General features: G+C 31.4%; 2 protein-coding genes across 2 annotated transcripts; both read left to right on the top strand.

The window, feature by feature from the left end:
- The first annotated feature begins 457 nt into the window (after positions 1 to 457).
- LOC134726545 (uncharacterized) lies at positions 458 to 14,258 on the top strand. The gene is made up of 7 exons (XM_063590951.1): positions 458 to 494; positions 5,606 to 5,680; positions 6,556 to 6,705; positions 7,455 to 7,565; positions 13,225 to 13,275; positions 13,967 to 14,163; positions 14,244 to 14,258. Exons 1-7 carry the CDS (start codon positions 485 to 487, stop codon positions 14,256 to 14,258), a joined length of 609 nt encoding a protein of 202 aa, XP_063447021.1. The 5' UTR covers positions 458 to 484.
- Positions 14,138 to 16,650, top strand: LOC134727162 (M protein, serotype 6-like). Its single transcript, XM_063591544.1, has 2 exons — positions 14,138 to 14,864; positions 16,368 to 16,650. Exons 1-2 carry the CDS (start codon positions 14,272 to 14,274, stop codon positions 16,429 to 16,431), a joined length of 657 nt encoding a protein of 218 aa, XP_063447614.1. The 5' UTR covers positions 14,138 to 14,271; the 3' UTR covers positions 16,432 to 16,650.
- Positions 16,651 to 20,521: the final 3,871 nt, after the last annotated feature.

Below are 20,521 nucleotides of genomic sequence, written 5' to 3'. Positions count from 1 at the left end.
GGTGACACATACATTGTTTAAGCTCTAATGCTTGACTAGCCAAATAAAAGGTGTTTTTTTTTATTAAACAATAGGTGGTGAAAAACGATATAATTTCATTGTATCTGGTTGTTGATGATGAATTATATAATTTGTAACTTGCCTAGACATTTATTAAAGACAAATCTTTTTTATGACAGTCAAGCGTTGAAATAAAATTCATCTACTTTTTTCTATTTAAAATCAGAGTTATGGTATAGAGTGCATTTTCATGTTATATTGCTATTTCAGGGTATTTCAGAATTAGATTTGTTTTATGGTAATAAACGTAGAACCCTGCTAGACTTAGTTGTATTCTAAATCAAAAACACCGTCAGGAGGCTCAGAATTGTCTGTAAAACTCTTTATGGTCCTTGGTTATATCTGGCCGGTTATTTTGGCCGTTGTTGATGATGCTAAATTTATTTGTTGGTACTTATATTTATCACAAAATTTCCTATACAAAATGGCGTCTGGTTTGTTATTCTTTTTTTAGAAACATAGTGTTACCCCTATATATCATTATATACAACTTATTATGAGATTTTATGCGGTTACAGATACGCATATGGTTCATATGACTTGTATGCATCAAATGCCATTAAGATTTAATGTGTTTTTGGAATGCAAATCATTGAAAACCACCAACGTACTTGCGGTAAAAGCCGAAATTGCGAAAAATAATGTTCCCATGCTTAAATCTAAAATTATACACAGTCCCTTCACGCGCTTAATTGAAGCAATTATTTTAGCTGAATAAGATGAATGTAGATCCAAACTAGAATCGTCCACAATTATAATATTCTTTGTGCATTAACTTGACTAAGGGTTCCTGTGTTTGTATTTATTATTTAATAATTTAGGAGTTATTATTTATTTTTTTATGCTCTTTTTCCCCAAGCACAAACTTCATTTTCATGTTTGTATGTCTATGACACATACTTTAATAGAAGTTTCCACACATGAAATGTTTAACCAGTAAACATGGTAAACAAATAGATTTCAGTGTACCTTTCAGTTTGTACAAATTATACACTAAAAATGCATCTGCAAGTTGGTTTTAAAAGACATCATAAATGTCAATTCTTAATTTTGTCTATAAATGAGGATCTGGATCATGTTTCAAAATGATGACAGAAAAATAATAAATAGAGAAAAATTGAAATTTCATGAGAATTGATAAATTATTGTAAATTTTTTAAAAAAGAAAAATACCCTGAAAATTTTTGGTATACAAAAATTTAGGAAGGACTCCCTTTCTAGATCCTTTTAAATATTTGGAGAGTTATTGTTCTTTTCCTGAACTTTTCTTGAATATTTTATCAAAAAGTCAGCTAACCATGTTTTTGTTATTGTTTGGTAGAAATACCACCAATATACAATATCCATATTATTTTAAGTGTTATATATATGTGAATAGAGAATAGAAATGAGGAATGTGTACAAGGCCACCAATATGTCTTTAATGTTACAAGGACGTATAAATATACGTTCTTGAATGTAGTGAGAAAATTCTGCACTTGGATGCAGGTTCAGCTACCCCCTAATTTTGAATTAACAATAAAGAATGTAAAGTACAATCGAATTAAATGTTAATGTACACAGAGTAATTTAAAAGCATTCTTCAAATGATACATGTACATATATACATAGAGTTAAGCAGTAAAGCTTTGGATATAAAATTTCTAATTACGAAATATTGTTTTTAGAGGTTTCATACCATGAAATCATACCATTTCAAAGTACTCATAAATCAAGATAATTTAATTCAAATTACTAGGAAAAACTACTTATCTTGTTTTATAAAAATGTAAGAAGAGATCACCTACACAAGCCGTGGGGAAACAAATTATTGAGTAATTTATACAGATATCATACATCCAGTCTGTCAGACAGGAGAAAAACTTATACGATGGTCATTTATTTTAAAACAAATACCCTTGAAATATTTAAAACTGGTGTACATGTAGGGAAATTATTTTAGAGGAAAAGTTCCATTTTTTATACGACCGCAAATTTTGAAAAAATTTTCGTCGTATATTGCTATCACGTTGGCGTCGTCGTCGTCGTCGTCCGAATACTTTTAGTTTTCGCACTCTAACTTTAGTAAAAGTGAATAGAAATCTATGAAATTTTAACACAAGGTTTATGACCATAAAAGGAAGGTTGGTATTGATTTTGGGAGTTTTGGTCCCAATATTTTAGGAATTAGGGGCCAAAAAGGGCCCACACAAGCATTTTCTTGGTTTTCGCACTATAACTTTAGTTTAAGCAAATAGAAATCTATGAAATTTTGACACAAGGTTGATGATCACAAAAGAAAGGTTGGGATTGATTTTGGGAGTTTTGGTTTCAACAGTTTAGGAATTAGGGGCCAAAAAAGGGCCCAAATAAGCATTATTCTGGGTTTTCGCACATTAACTTTAGTTTAAGTAAATAGAAATCAATGAAATTTAAACATAATGTTTATGACCACAAAAGGAAGATTGGTATTGATTTTGGGAGTTTAGGTCCCAACAGTTTAGGAATTAGGGGCCAAAAAGGGACCCAAATAAGCATTTTTCTTGGTTTTCACACCATAACGTTAGTATAAGTAAATAGAAATCTATGAAATTTAAACACAAGGTTAATGACCATAAAAGGAAAGTTGGTATTGATTTTGGGAGTTTTGGTCCCAACAGTTAAGGAAAAAGGGGCCCAAAGGGTCCAAAATTAAACTTTGTTTGATTTCATCAAAATTGAATAATTGGGGTTCTTGATATGCCGAATCTATCTGTGTATGTAGATTCTTAACTTTTGGTCCCGTTTTCAAATTGGTCTACATTAAGGTCCAAAGGGTCCAAAATTAAACTTAGTTTGATTTTAACAAAAATTGAATCCTTGGGGTTCTTTGATATGCTGAATCTAAAAATGAACTTAGATTTTTTATTACGAGCCCAGTTTTCAAGTTGGCCCAAATCGGGGTCCAAAATTAAACTTTTTTGATTTCATCAAAAATTGAAAAAAGGGGGTTCTTTGATATGCCAAATCTAACTGTGTATGTAGATTCTTCATTTTTGGTCCCGTTTTCAAATTGGCCTACATTAAGGTCCAAAGGGTCCAAAATTAAACTAAGCTTGATTTTAACAAAAATTAAATTCTTGGGCCTCTTTGATTTGCTGAATATAAACATGTACTTAGATTTTTGATTATGGGCCCAGTTTTCAAGTTGGTCCAAATCAGGATCTAAAATTATTATATTAAGTATTGTGGAATAGCAAGTCTTTTCAATTGCACAGTATTGTGCAATGGCAAGAAATACCTAATTTCACAATATTGTGAAATAGCAATTTTTTTTTAATTAGAGTTATCTTTCTTTGTCCAAAATAGTAAGCAAGAAATATCTTATTGCAAGATTTTTTTTTAATTGGAGTTATCTTTCTTTGTCCAGAATCAACTTAAATCTTTGTTATATACAATATACAATGTATATTCACTTTTTACTACCAACTGATAAATTTAAATAATCTTTACCATTCAGTGATAATAAGCAGTTTTTTTACATCTTAATATTTTATGATGTATTTAAATGAGTAGTTATTGTTGCAAACTCCATTAGAATATTTTAATTGAGATTAGTTTTGGAATAAGGGAAAGGGGGATGTGATTAAAAAATTGGGTTCAATTTTTCTCATTTGAAATATCATAAATAAAAATAAAATTTCTTCAAACATTTTTTGAGAGGATTAATATTGAACAGCATAGTGAATTGCTCTAAGAGAAAACAAAAATTTTAAGTTCATTAGAACACATTCATTCTGTGTCAGAAACCTATGCTGTGTCAACTATTTAATCACAATCCAAATTTAGAGCTGAATCCAGCTTGAATGTTGTGTCCATACTTGCCCCAACCGTTCAGGGTTCAACCTCTGCGGTCGTATAAAGCTACGCCCTGCGAAGCATCTGGTTAGACATTCTAACAGCTATTTTTTTTTATTTTCGTCTTTTCTTCAATTTCTCCTGACAACACATTTGTACATTGCTCTACTGGAGTGTTTAACTGTCTGTCATCAAAAGGTGTACATGTCTATGCATCATTTCATGTACAAATAACTGCTCTGACATTTACAAGTCTTCAGGGAGTAATTTTTGGAAGCCTTGCTTTACATCTGTGCTGAATAGGCTTCATTGTTTGGTTTTTAAGGTAAAAGGTAGGTCTGGACTCTATTCAAAAATTTATTAGAAAACCAGATGATTAAGGGGAGATAATTCAAACCTTACATATAAAAACAAAAATCTTGCAAATATACATTTGTACTTAAACAAGTAAATATTTATAACTTACATCTTCAAATAAATAGAAATGACTTGCAATGCATATTACCTCTATTAGTCCCTATATGTAGCTTACTGACATCATTTAAGTAAATAAATGCTTAACAAAAATTTGAAATATACAGCTACTAGTACTATGCAGGCGAAATGGGTACAACATTCAGTTCATGAGTTATGTATATACATTTGTATATAAAATAAGGAGATGTGGTATGATTCCCTAAAATATGGATATAAGCAACTATATCTCCAGCTCACTATACTGCCTTCAACAATAAGCAAAACCAATATCATATAGTTAGTCTGCATTTAAAGGACCTGTCATGAAAAATATGAATCAATTCAAACTAGTTTATAAAAATTCATTTTACGTAAAACAAATACCCTTGAAATATATAAATAAATGCAACCTAACTTGGGACACACACAAAGAAGAATGTGGAGGGTTAAATATGTTTGTAACTGCTCATCCTTTTCCTTACTCAAGGTAGTTGTGTAACAGGACAACATGAACATAAGATAAATTTTGAATTATATGCAAATGGCTATATTCAAAAGATCATTACAAAGCACAGAAAACAATAGACAAAAAGCACCATTACAAGAGTACACACTGAAAGCTAAATGTAGTTGAATGCATCTTATACCTGATAAATGAATCATCTCCTCCCAGACCAAAGTTTCAATTAGTACACATTCAGTAGCATAAACAGATTCTGTTTCTAAATACATCATAAACAGAAACAAATTTAATTTAAAATAGACTTGTGAAATAGAAAATATTTATATAAGTAAACAGTTCAATAGTATATAAATAGGATCATGAGTACTCATACATTTTTGTAACTGTAGATACGTCCTAATTTGTTATATAGATAATTAGAGTAGGGTTTTCCTATTTGAATGGTTTTATAATAGTAAATTTTGAGGCCCTTTAAAGTGCTTGCTGTTTTGGCATCAGCCAAGTCCCTGTGTTGAAGGCTGTACTTTGATCTATAAAGGTTATCTTTTAATGTGTTGTGTCTTAGATGGAAAGATATCTCATTGGCACTCATACTACATCTTACATCTCCATTTGTTGTACGTACATGTATAGTCAGTTATATTTTTTTTTTTTCAAAAATCAAATCAATGTAAGTACCCATAAAATAATTTTATCATTATGGAAAAAAATGATGAAAAAAATTGATTTGCTGATGACTGAATTATTTTCATAGGTTAAAATCTTATTGTCAGAAATTTGCTTATTCAATTCATATATTTATATTGACAGAAATTCAACAAGATACAAGTACCAGGACAACAGAGAAAGCAGTAAAGACCATTGAGCTGATAAAGTCATTTACTGGTTTGTTTGCTTTGTATTAATGATTGATGTATTACAAGTTCTGTAAGACTATTCAAATTGATAAAAAAAAAATGTTATCAGTAAATTCTATCTGTTGACATGCATTCATCCAATATTAATAGTTAAAATTGAGAATGGAAATGGGAAATGTGTCAAAGAGACAAAAACCCAACCATAGAACAAACAACAGCAGGAGTTCACCAATAGGTCTTCAATTCAGCGAGAAATTCCTGCACCGAAGGGCATCCTTCAGCTGGCCCCTAAACATATATATATACTAGTTCAGTGATAATGAACGCCATACTAAACTCAAAATTATACACAAGAAACTAAAAATAAAAAAATACTAGACTAACAGAAGGCAGGAGGCTCCTCACTTGCGACAGGCACAAAAATGTGTTTATGTTTATGAGATCTCAACCCTTCCCCTATTCATCTAGCCAATGTAAAAAGGTAAACGCATAACAATACACACATTAAAATTCAGTTCAAGAGAAGTCCAAATCTGATGTTTATATTTGTAAATTATCTCCCTTGTTAGGCTTTTTTTGGTGGAGCAGTTGAAGCAGTGTAATAATGTTATTATTATTTTAAAAGCTCTCATAACTGCATCCAGAATATAAATGAATGCATATGCATTTTTGTATGAAATAAAAGTTTTATATAGTGTTGTTAGAGTAAAACTGACTCAAAGACAATGATGACAATTTGTTATATTAGTTAGATGTTTTAAATGATGTTCATGACTTTAAAGGAAATGCTTTGGTTTGTTAAAACATATTTATTCGCCATCATTATCAAAACTAAAATACATTAATGTAATAATACAATTTTAAAATTGTAAGATATATATTCAGTTTCAAGTCTTTTTCTAGGTGAATTGCCTAAAGATTTCAGACTGATTGCTGATATACAAGAGTTTATAGAAAACACCATACATCAGAGATCACTAAGCACACAGGGTGATGAATGTCATCTAACCACCATAGCAACAGATGATGGATCACTGTTTGAGAGATTATCAGGTACATGTATTTGCCTTTTGGTATTCGATTAATTTTTTTATTCTCACTAAAACTGTGTTCTTCTTGATAAATCTTCAAAAGTTTTGACAAAATTATTCAACTTAATTGTTATATACACCTACTGATTTACATTGTATTTCTAATGGTTAATTCTTTTTGATGAATAACAAAAAATAATCAACTAGAATATTTGATTTGTAAATAAAAGAGGATGTAAAAATGTACTTCCACACTTATGGTTTGTATCTTTTTTACTACAAGGGGGATTCTATAATAAACATGTTGAACCGAGATTTCAAATGTGTCAAAAGTTAAAATGCATTGAATGAATTGGGATTCATTATAGGACTTATTAATACTTTAAGTTAAACAAAATTTACACAACAAGATTCAGTACAATTCAGGAAGTCTTTTCACACAATTTTTGTCAGTTTTTGAGAACTTCCCATAAAATACCAAACAACAATTATACACAGAAATTTCAACTGGATTATAAATTACAAACGAATCCATTTCTAAAAAACACAGGTACACAGAATAGCTTATTCTAATGACTATTAAGTGGCAGTAAATTATCATAAGCTTTAATTATAAATTATTAAAATAATTGTTTTATATTTCTAATATATTTTTGAAAACAATGTAAGAACATTATATAGAGCATAATATTGAAATTATCTCCCCTAAAATGACTTGGAAGGATATAGGTTTCTTTTAAATATTGATTTTAATTTTTTCTTTATTTGCAGATTGGTCAACATTGCCCTCAGTAGAAAAAAATAACCACAAGAACTTTCTAGAGGAGAATTATTCGCCTGAAGACTTACAATTGGCTTATGATGAATATTTTGCAAGACATGGTAACATTTTAATATTTATTTTCAGGTCAATCTTTGGGTATCTCTGAAATCAAAATTGTATCACACACTCTTTGTTCTTTCAAAAAACTTTTTGGTTTCAATTCTTTACCTGTAAGGTAAATTATTTCTGATTTGCTTCTCAGGAATAGTTTTCAGGAATCAGAAAATAAATCAAAAAGTCGTTTTTATTGACATTTAGTCAGACAATTGATCAAATAAAAATAGGCAGGTATCAATCAAGTCTAAACTTTAAAGGAGAAGGTAAAAACGATTATCTGGCCCCTGAAAAACTGGCAGGTATCAATCAAGTCTAAACTTTAAAGGAGAAGGTAAAAACGATTATCTGGCCCCTGAAAAACTGGCAGGTATCAATCATGTCTAAACTTTAAAGGAGAAGGTAAAAACCATTATCTGGCCCCTGAAAAACTGGCAGGTATCAATCAAGTCTAAACTTTAAAGGAGAAGGTAAAAACCATTATCTGGCCCCTGAAAAACTGACAGGTATCAATCAAGTCTAAACTTTAAAATAGAAGGTAAAAACCATTATCTGGCCCCTGAAAAAAAAGTAAATATTTTATTAATTAATAAATAGGATGATATTGAAGAAATTGACAATTTACTTATTATTTTATGCCCCTGACGTAGCAGAGTGGGCATTAAGTTTTAACCTTGTCCATCTATACATCTGAACATCCCAAAAATGGTTTCTGTTCTTTAACTTTAGTTAGCCTCAACTTACTGCAATGAAACTTTTACACAATTACCACAAAACACAGATCAAATGTGAATTTTGGTGGAGTCACTTTTGCCATTCTTGAGTTTTGCCCCTTTACTAATTGAAAAATTGCCAAATTTTGTATTTCCATTCTCTAATTTATGTTGGCCTCAACCAAATGTTATGAAACTTATACACAAAGCTTATTACCTTAAAACAACGACTAAGTTTGAATATTGGTTGCATCAATTTTGCCTTTCTACTAGAGTTATGCACTTTTACATATGGAACAATTGTTGAACTTTTCATTCCTGTTCTCTAACTTTAATTTGCCTCAACCAAATGTCATGAAACTTATACACAATGCTTATTATCAAAAAACACAGATCAAGTACAAATTTAGATAGAGTGAATTTTACTGTTCATGAGTTATATCTCTTTATAACATTATATGCAAGCGGGTTGCATCTGTGTCCCATGGACACATTCCCCATTTAGTTATACAAAACCAATTATGAGGCATGGCATTGCCAAAAAGGATTGATTATCTACACTTACCATCTTTGGGTAGATTTCTTGTAAAGAAAAAATATTTTTGACTAAACCATAAAAGCCTTACATCTAAATATTAAAATGACCAGATCTCAAAATAAGGCAGTTTATTTACTGTCCACAGTTTAAGAGCTTTGCATCAAAAGCAAGCTAAGAAGTGTTAACAGATTATAGATAATAAGACATGGTACAAAAATTTAAATACTGATATCAAACAAAATTAAATCTTTCGAAAATCTGAAGACTACCTAGTACCATTTGAAATATATAAAATATTTTCTGATATTTTAATTCAATGTGAAAACTTGGCCTTATATCATACTTTCTCCTTTATTTCATCATGTGACAATCAACTATTGTTACAGTCAGGGGCGTAGCTAGACTTTAATCGAAGTGTATGCACCAATCGGCATGGGGTCTGGGGGCCGCTTAAGGCCCCCAGTGGGTCCAGGGCATTGGCCTGGTAGGGGGTTCAGGCCGACGGAAAACGGTTTTCAGCATTTCTGGATGCAAAATTTATGATTACATTGCACAGAAAACATTCAATTTACTGGTAATTTTTCTCATGAAATATACAAGAAAAAAGTTCTAAGTTTAATTATTTATTTAATAATTACAACTGACCGATGAATGACTGTCCAGAAATTGTTTTCAACATTTATATTATATGCACATGAGGACAATGTAAAAGTTCAAACAAGAAAATTAACTAATAAAGTACTCAATTTTCCGGGTAAACCATGACAAAATCACAACCTTTAAACGATTTTAAAGCGTCTGTTTTTTTTCACTGAAAATTTGTCAATAATGTCTGTGATATTTACACTTCTTGCTCGGTGAATATGTAAAATGGACAAGTAAGAAAGCCTTTCATCCCCCATAGTCGCCCCTAAGTAGCTTTTAATCCGGCGCATAGCGCTGAATGATCGCTCACTGGAAGCTGAAAACACAGGCATTGTAAGAAGAACTGTAAGGATTGAATAAATGTTAGGATATAAATCCTAATTGGTAGCATTTAGTGTCTCTTCTAGTTTCTGTAGACGCTGGCCGTCTACCATGTCCCATCTTATTTTCCATCTAGCAACCTCGTCATTAAATGCTTGTCTGTCACCAAGATCTACATGGAAGGTTTCGAAGATTGAGTTTGTAGTCTGATCGGTTAAGGCTTGGAGCTTTGAAGGAATAAGGTACTCAGCGGAGAACCTTCCTTCGTTCTTTATTACATGACTCGTTATTTCTGTAACTAGGTGATCAAGAAAAACCAAGTAAAGAGACACTCTCCAATATTCCGAAGGGTCATTTATTGGATGATTCTGTCGGTGCATCTGCTGCCCAGCGCGCCTTGGAGTACTTGGAGGAATCTCGAATTCCTCTCCAACTTTAACTGCTTTCTCAAAAAAGTGCTGTCCATACATTTGGGTCAGTCCGTTCATTATCTAACCTTTGGACTACTATACGAGCTTCCTGCACATCGTCTAACCAGTTTATATCAGTTTTTTTTGTAAATAATTTGTGAGTGCAACTGTAGCACTCAGGAGATGTTCAGCTACCACCAGTGCTATCATAAAATCGAATTTCAAAATTGCTTTTACATATTGTGATGCCTTCTCATCTCTGTCATCCTTCAAAGCCTCCAATGATGACACAACAACAGGAAATGCATTGAGAAAAGTAAACAGGGAATCTGCTCGACTAGACCATCTGGTTTCGCAAAGTGTGCGTAGCTTTGTGCGTTTGTCTAGTTGTTCTTTAACGTTTTGGTTATCTGATAATTCCTCAGAAAAAGCTAGAAGTCGTTTTGCAGAATAATCAAACGAAAAGGCAATTTCTTGTACGGTTGACATCCTGTTACATACACATACATCTTTGCTGCTGTGAATCAAAGCAAGATTCAATGCATGTGCCTTACAGTGAATGTAGTTTGCCTCAGGATTGAGTTGAAGGATACGTGCTTGTACACGGCTGTACTTGCCTGCCATGTTTGCAGCCCCATCATAGCACTGTGCATGGATTTTGTTGATATCAAGTTCGAGATCAGCTAGAAATCGAACAATAAGATCAGAGATGGCAGCCCCCTTTACAGACTCTGCATGTCGAAAGCCTACAAATTCCTCTCTGATTATGACAGTGTTGTTTTTTTCGACATCCAAAAAACGTAAGCATAATGACATTTGTTCCTTTGTTGCCTTGTCTGTACACTCATCGGCAATAACGGCAAAGCAGGATGCACTCTTGCACGCACCAATAACTTGATTTAAAACCTCTGTACCACATAACTCTACTAACTCATTTTGAATGTCTGGCGAGGTATATTTTGCCCTTGAAGCAGAACTAAATGCTAGATGATCGGACAATGTATTGTCTGCTTTTGCTTTCTCGTGCAAAATTGCCATGAAGTTGCTCCTTTCTTCGACGTGGCCCCGCAAAAGTATATTCTGCCGACCACATAGCAAAATAACTTCAATGATCTTCAATTATTTTTTCTAATACATGTCTATTTGTTGCGACGTTCATTTTATAACTTGTGGATATCATACTGGCAGTTGAGGAACTTTTACTTTCCATGATACGGAGATATTCACTGCTACTTACTACACATCCTTGGTGTTGGGTTGAGCTCTCATGCCTTTTGACAAGAAAAGCACACAATAAGCACAGTAAAGGGCGTCAGTTGATACGGAATATCGCATCCATGGATGATTTTGAAGCCAGGAACTTTGAAGTTTTCTCTGCTTTTGTCCAAACACCCTGAAAATACGAGTTGTTTTAAAGATGATCATGTGGTTTGATAGTTCCAAATGAGACAAATATATCCACCAGAGCTGAAAGCTTGAGGATGATAACATCTACCGTTATTATAGGTAACCATACGGTTTTCAGCAATACGAAAACACGTAACTAGATATAAAAGGTTCTTGCATGACAAAATGTTAGTTTCTGAGCAAAAGTTGTAAATCGAAACAATCAAAGTAAATGTTTCTGAACAATACAAAAATCTACACACATACAACATACAACCCAACAGAAGTCGTAGTGGAAAATCAAATTAAAAAACAAATGTTCTGACAACTGATAGACAATATAGGTACGTAATTTAAGCTAGATGCGTGCATACTTAAATTCAACACAAATTGAGTTTATCAAATATATATTTTCTGATTTATGTACCTACCTGCTTGGGAATTTAAATAAGTGAGAGTCATTCCACTTTGTAGACAACAGTTTTTGTTTTATTAAGTCATCTATATCAGATAGCTTAGCAATGTCAGGGTATGGAGGTTCATATTTGCTGATTAGACTAAGAGTGAAATCTGATTTGGAGCTACATGTAGAAGGTGTCAAATCAGACGTAGCTGTCACTGCTTCACCTAAGTCAGTCTGGCTCTCATCCATTACAACTGTTTCTTCATTTTCGTCAGTTTCCAGGATTTGATTTGATACTTTCGGCGTTTCATTTTGACTTTCTGGAGATTCACTTTCTCTTATTTTCTTAAACCATTTTGTCTATAGTTCTATTTTTCAGTTTGGGTTTTTCTTTGGGTTCTGACATTTTTCACAACTGAATTCAATTACCGGTAAATGTCTGACTCGATCTCTATAGTTAAAATACAGTTAACTTAGTAACTGTCTGCACATAAATTTATCTTTCAAACTTCTTCAATCAACAACTATAATCAGGATATACTAGATATTTATATACAGTGTTGTTTGACACAATGACTAAAGAGTTGTGATGACTTCGCGTGCATCTCGAAAGAGGTGCGGAAGGAATCTAAAACTTAGATTATTAAGGCCGTAAAGAGTAACAAAAGGTTTAAAATGAAAAAAAATGCGTTGTCAATTTTTCCGACTTTTTTTTTTTTTTGAAAAAATAATGTGTAGGCACGTGCCTATAGTGCCTAACGGCAGCTACGCCCCTGACAGTTATTGTATAATATTATTAGTGAAAAGTATGATAGCATGCTGAACACATGTGTTTATTTTACAAAAATAATTTTAATTGAAAATCAAGAGGTGTTTCAGCAATAAAATGTAGCTTAAGTACTTCCTATTTGTTTTAAGTTGGAACAATATTTTGACATTTGGTTTTTGCAAAAGTTTGATTATAATTTTCAATCTATGATGATTATGGGATTTCCAATATATTTATAAATATATATTTGAAAGCTTGGTTTGTTAAAATATATGTGGATAATGGGTAGATTCACAACAATTGCAATTAAATAAAATTGTCTATTTTAAAGGACACTGAAAACAAATGATATTTTAATTCATTGATTTGTATGTCAATTTCAAATTGAATATTTGAACAATATTATGGTAGGTTATTGTTGATTTTATGCATCAGTTGTGTATATATGTTTAACTTATCAGATATTATTTTTATTTCAGGAAGAATACCTGCTTTAAGAGACTTCAGAGTTTTCATTCTACAGTGGCAAGGTAGGCCAAGGAAGAATTGTCTAGGTACTTTTTGTCTATTGAGTTATCTCCCATGTTTTATCAACAGAAAAGAAAGCCTATATTGGTCAAAATATGGCATTGATATGAAATAATCTTACAAAATTTCTAACATGGCATGGTAACAATTTAGTGGTTTTCAGAAAATAAAGATTTCACATTTTATAGCAAACAAAAGCATGATTTGAACTATAAATCTGTTTTGAAACTTCCAATTTACTTGGTTTTTATACTCCAAAGCTTTTCCTTTATTGCATTTTGATTGAGTGTCTCCTACAATAAACCATTTTATTCTTACAACAATTTCAATATGCAGATAACCAAAATATCTTGCCCCCTCGGCTTCACTGTTTTATTATCAAAAACAAGGCTAAGTAGAATAAGATTTAAAAAGATTACTGTAGTAACCCTAACATATTCTAGTAATGATTTTAATATATTTTTAATTTTAAGTATAAAGAGAAAAATGTAGAACATGATTTAAACATTCAACTGATATTTACAGAGATATCTGCATGAAGTGTTATGTACCATCTTAAATAAGACAAATAAAGTTGAATATAAACTGTACGATGATATTTTAACTATATATTTATGAAGATGTAAAGCATACTTTTACTTATGCCCAATTATGTCTTGTTCAGTTTTATATAGGATATTTTATTTATTTCAGTTGAAATGCACCACAAAGTACAAGATCTTGAATCAGACAACAATAACCTGAACCTTAACCAAGATAATTTCAGACTGGCATTAGATCATGCTGTATATGTGTCAACAGAACAACAGAACCAGCTACAGAATCTGATCACAGACCGTGTGGACATACAGAGAAAATTTGAACAATTAAACACAATCAATATACAACATGTTACTAATAATGGTCTCTTGCAAAATGAGTGTACACGGCTCATTAGAGAAAGTAATCAAGTAACTTCAAGATGTGATAGGTTACATCAAGATAATAGGAGAAAGGACATGCAGATTGTTGGTCTTGACAAAGAAAATGTTCAGTTGAGTGTAGAAGTAGCTGAAAAAGACACTACCATTGTACATCTGACATCACAGAATGAAAAACAAGGCACAACCATTGAACATCTGACATCACAGAATGAAAAACAAGACACAACCATTGAACATCTGACATCACAGAATGAACATCTGACATCACAGAATGAACATCTGACATCACAGAATGAACATCTGACATCACAGAATGACCAAAAAGATAGAGAAAATGTTGAACTCATTGTGCAAAACAAGGAAAAAGATGTAAGAATAAAAGACATGAAGTGCATGAATAAAAAAATGCATATTGATCTCCAAGAAAAACAAGAATTGTGTGAAGTAAAAGAAAGGCAGCTCAAAAAACAATGTCTAGTCATTGATGAGTTACATGTGGAAATGAGTGCTACGAATGAAAGACTTGGAAATCTAGAAAAAGGTCTTGAAAACAAAAATAAACATATCAGTGAACAAGATAAAATGATCAGTGATTTAAATGATAAAGTACAATCTCAGGACAAAGTAAACCAAGATCTGTTTCAACAGTTACAGGAGTTAAAAAATATGTAAGTATATGTACATTAGAATGAGAGAAATAAATGTATATAGAGTCTATTAAATGTAAACTCATCATAGATACCAGGACTAAATTTGGTATATACGCCTAACGAGCGTTTCGTCTACAAAAGACTCATCAGTTACGCTCAAATCCAAAATAGTTAAAAAGGCCAATAAAGTATGAAGTTGATTTGCATTGAGGACCAAAATTCCTAAAAGTCTGTAAAAATGATGATTTCATATAGCAGTCTTGCTGTATTGTCATGATTATAGAGAGAAAATGTTGATTGAATTATTCCTTTGCTGTTTGTTTCCACTTGTACTAGCAAATGACTAGTATTATACATGTATGCATAACTTTAAAGCCACAAAAGGTCAGGAGTCAGTTTCACAAAAAAACTTAAAATTTAGTCTAAAATTGATCACAAGTATACTGAATTGTTCATGACTTCTGACCAATCTTAGTTGTAGTTTTTTTGTGAAATAGACTCCAGAATGGGACAATTCTATGCCTTCATATGACATATGATAGTGTGTACGTCCATTTGATCGGCAGAAACTCATCAGTATAAGTGGTTGTGTCTAAAAGCCATTTGTCAATTAAGGAATTTGATATACATATATACATGTAGATGGCTGATATACTTGTTAAACTAATTTTCAACTTATCTAGACTTGTTTTAGCTTAACAATTGGTATGGACACTGGTCTATAAGTGCAAAAGACATATATGTTTACCTCTAGAAATATTTTGGTTTTATTCAATTGTATTGTAACCTATAGGAAGTAAAAAAAATAATATAAAACTGATTGTCATTGTGCATAACCATACTTTTGCATAATCTCATCATGTTCATTAGATGCAAATTAAATCTTCTTGAGAAGAATGACAGATATCAAAGACCTCTGTGATCATAGTGACCATCAAAACAAAACAGGCCTATACAGTGTACATGGTGTATAGCTAAATATGTCTAAAGGAGCAGTTGTAACCTTATTTAGCATGCTTAGTTTTAGTAATATTACATAACGTGTAACACACCTTTTAGCACCAGGTGATTTAAGTTTATCTTCTAAAATGTATCAGTTAGAAAGTGGAAATGATGAATCTCTCACACCTGAATAGTAAAATTCTAATCTTATTTTTCACTTTATACCAAAATCACATGCATCCATAACAAGCCTTTTGTGTTAACGTTCTTCTAATGGTTTTTTTTGTATCAATGCCCAGTATTAGACTGTATCATGCTGTTGTGGAAATATCACAGAAATAAGCGAAACAAAAGACTGTGTGCTTGCATTGTCCATTTTTGTTTAGCAGCTCCAAAAAGTAAACACTGATTACTTGTACAAAAAAATCTGTACAACATAACAACTTGTACACAACATGTACATGTATATGGTAGAAGTTCATGAAATAACAAAATATCAAATGTACAATGTATAAACACGATATGAATATTGTATTACTATGAAAACATCACATGTACATGTTTTATTTTTCATTAAAGGTTACTTACTGTTAACCAGAGACAAGAGGCAGCAGAATCAAGCAAGAAAACCTCATCATCTTGAAGTCACCCAGTGTACAGACATTTAATATCATAAATTTATTTTGTGTTTTGCTTTATTTGTTTATATTAATACACAGTAAAAATGTACTCAGCAAAAAATGTTGTACATTTTTCATTATTTTAAAACAAATACATTTGTAATTTGTTATAAGAATATCTGCTGGGCAGATTTTATGTTAACCTTTAAAGTTTTTGTTATTGTATGTTGTTAAGATTGTTACTGAAGTCGACACTTCTTAATGCATTCACTTATGTCATGGTTATGAAGTATCTGTTATATATTTGATAAATGGAGAACATCAGGAAATTGTCTCTAAAAGTAATTTTGATATGCAATTTTAATGATGAACTTTTCTGCATGTACATTTTTAACAACACTTTTAAATTTCCAACATAAATTGGTTTTTTTTATGATATTATTGAATTATTTTTTCTATGTACAATGTACTATCTATTTAATGTTTTTATATGTTTAATGTTGTTATGAACTAATTTCAGTCATACAATTCAAAAAGTAAAAGAGTATATATTTAATGCTCCAACCATTTGAAATAATTTCTTGTAAAAAAGTTTAAAGTAAATCGGTGACATTTATTTACAAAATAAAATCTCAAATTTCATTATGAAGGGGAGACAATTTACCTTTATAAATAATTCTAACCATCATGCATTATTCACAATAAGAGTCGTAAGTTATTTTAAAGGCAGCTAATACAGATACATAAACATCTTTTGATATATAAAAAAATATCAACTATTTACTTATACCAATATCCACCTGCTGAAATCTACCTAGTTCATTTTCATTTCTTGATTCTGACTTTATTTTTAGTTAACACATGGCAAGAGTAAAATCTCTTTGTTCTTACTGTGGTATAATCTGGATAATGCACAGCTCCTACGTCGTTCTGGTTATTGTGTCATCTCGTGCTGTGCAGATTAAATCCCATATACCGACTTGCTTGGTCAATAACTATAACATAATTTTTAATTTACAATTTTCCAGCTGTCTTTACTATCTGATGTAGACAATATTTAATGCCATAAATATGAATTGTATATATTTATTTATAATTGTTGTATCTAATCAGAAACTTGGTTAGCTGATGTAAATAAATAACATTGAAACAGTATAAACATAAACTCAAATGTTAAATGTAGTGATTTAGTTTGGGGCATTCAAGTGAAAGTAAATAAAGTGCAAAACATTATGAAAATGTTTACATCCTTCCAACAAGGAAATGTGTATATAGTGTTTAAATTTTTTCAGAACATTGTAAATTTAAAAGATTCAACCTTTCATGTTTAAAATTAAGGCACAACAGATTTTTTTTGTGGCTTTAATGGTCAGTAGTACTTTAAAAATGGCATTAAAATTTACTTAAAACCTAAATATCTTTTAAAGCTTGGTAAATATCTATTGTATAATTGTATATATATTATAGTATTCTGACATATTTTTGCTTCAGATACAAAGGACCAATTATGAATCGCTTGATTAAATTACAACCAGTCAATTCCTTTTGCAATCTCCTTTGGTATAATCAGGGACTTTCTATACTAACGGAACTCATCTCTATTGATTTTAACTGACTACTAAGCTGCCTGCTTAAAGCGACTGCCCAACAATAAACTTAGTTTCGTATCTCTGATACACAATGCTAGGAGTTATTTGCGTATTTCACAGTACATTGTATATTGTATAATTATTATTAATAGTTGTTGATATAAAATTTGATTAATAGCCATTTATGATGACAAAAAATATGAGATTTTGAAAGAATGATGAATGAAGAAACTAAGACGTATCGTTTTGAAGAACACTGGTGCAGTTGTGTAAAATGGTTTACATATCAAACAAGATGGCTGCTACTGAAAATTCAGCGAACAAATACCTCAGAGTTGAAAGATCAATATTTAAAAAACAATCTGAGAAATCTTTTGAAAAACAGCATTTTGAAATGACAAAATGTATAAAATTTCATAAATACGATTTTATGTTAAACTTGAACATATAGTTATGAAGAACACTTTGTGAATGTGAAATAATTTGCTATAAAGTCATGTGACATCAGCTACGGCCGAGATCAGTCTGATAATTTGTGTAGACATCGATATAAGTGACCAGTTCCGTTAGTATAGAAAGTCCCTGGTATAATTTTATTTGTTTTCTCCGAACAATTATTTTCTATTTTTAAATTTGTACTGGTAGTCTATAATTTACTGTAGATCTTGGTTTTAATTATACGACCGCAAAATTTGAAAAAAATTTCGTCGTATATTGCTATCACGTTGGCGTCGTCGTCGCGTCGTCATCCAAATACTTTTAGTTTTCGCACTCTAACTTTAGTAAAAATGAATAGAAATCTATGAAATTTTAACACAAGGTTTATGACCACAAAAGGAAGGTTGGTATTGATTTTGGGAGTTTTGGTCCCAACATTTTAGGAATTAGGGCCCAAAAAGGGCCCAAATAAGCATTTTCTTGGTTTTCGCACTTTAACTTTAGTTTAAGTTAATAGAAATCTATGAAATTTTGACACAAGGTTTATGACCACAAAAGAAAGGTTGGGATTGATTTTGGGAGTTTTGGTTTCAACAGTTTAGGAATTAGGGGCCAAAAAAGGGCCCAAATAAGCATTATTCTTGGTTTTCGCACAATAACTTTAGTTTAAAGAAATAGAAATCAATGAATTTAAACACAATGTTTATGACTACAAAAGGAAGGTTGGTATTGATTTTGGGAGTTTAGGTCCCAACAGTTTAGGAATTAGGAGCCAAAAAGGGACCCAAATAAGCATTTTTCTTGGTTTTCGCACCATAACGTTAGTATAAGTAAATAGAAATCTATGAAATTTAAACACAAGGTTTATGACCATAAAAGGAAGGTTGGTATTGATTTTGGGAGTTTTGGTCCCAACAGTTTAGAAATTAGGAGCCAAAAAGGGACCCAAATAAGCATTTTTCTTGGTTTTTGCACCATAACGTTAGTATAATTAAATAGAAATCTATGAAATTTAAACACAAGGTTTATGACCACAAAAGGAAGGTTGGTATTGATTTTGGGAGTTTTGGTCCCAACATTTTAGGAATTAGGGGCCAAAAAGGGCCCAAATAAGCATTTTCTTGGTTTTCGCACTATAACTTTAGTTTAAGTTAATAGAAATCTATGAAATTTTGACACAAGGTTTATGACCACAAAAGAAAGGTTGGGATTGATTTTGGGAGTTTTGGTTTCAACAGTTTAGGAATTAGGGCCCAAAAATGGCCCAAATAAGCATTATTCTTGGTTTTCGCACAGTAACTTTAGTTTAAGGAAATAGAAATCAATGAATTCAAACACAATGTTTATGACTACAAAAGGAAGGTTGGTATTGATTTTGGGAGTTTAGGTCCCAACAGTTTAGGAATTAGGAGCCAAAAAGGGACCCAAATAAGCATTTTTCTTGGTTTTCGCACCATAACGTTAGTATAAGTAAATAGAAATCTATGAAACTTAAACACAAGGTTTATGACCATAAAAGGAAGGTTGGTATTGATTTTGGGAGTTTTGGTCCCAACAGTTTAGGAATAAGGGGCCCAAAGGGTCCAAAATTAAACTTTGTTTGATTTCATCAAAATTGAATAATTGAAGGGGTTCTTTGATATGCCGAATCTAACTGTGTATGTAGATTCTTAATTTTTGGTCCGGTTTTCAAATTGGTCTACATTAAGGTCCAAAGGGTCCAAAATTAAACTTAGTTTGATTTTGACAAAAATTGAATTGGTTGGGTTCTTTGATATGCTGAATCTAAAAATGTACTTAGATTCTTGATTATTGGCCCAGTTTTCAAGCTGGTCCAAATCGGGGTCCAAAATTAAACTTTGTTTGATTTCATCAAAAATTGAATAATTGGGGTTCTTTGATATGCTGAATCTAACTGTATATGTAGATTATTAATTATTCGGTCCCGTTTTCAAATTGGTCTACATTAAGGTCCAAAGGGTCCAAAATTAAACTTAGTTTGATTTTGACAAAAATTGAATCCTTGGGGTTCTTTGATATGCAGAATCTAAAAATGAACTTAGATTTTTTATTATTGGCCCAGTTT

Source organism: Mytilus trossulus, chromosome 7 (assembly GCF_036588685.1).
Source record: "Mytilus trossulus isolate FHL-02 chromosome 7, PNRI_Mtr1.1.1.hap1, whole genome shotgun sequence".
Taxonomy (NCBI): domain Eukaryota; kingdom Metazoa; phylum Mollusca; class Bivalvia; order Mytilida; family Mytilidae; genus Mytilus; species Mytilus trossulus.
This window is presented reverse-complemented; position numbering and strand designations above follow the sequence as displayed.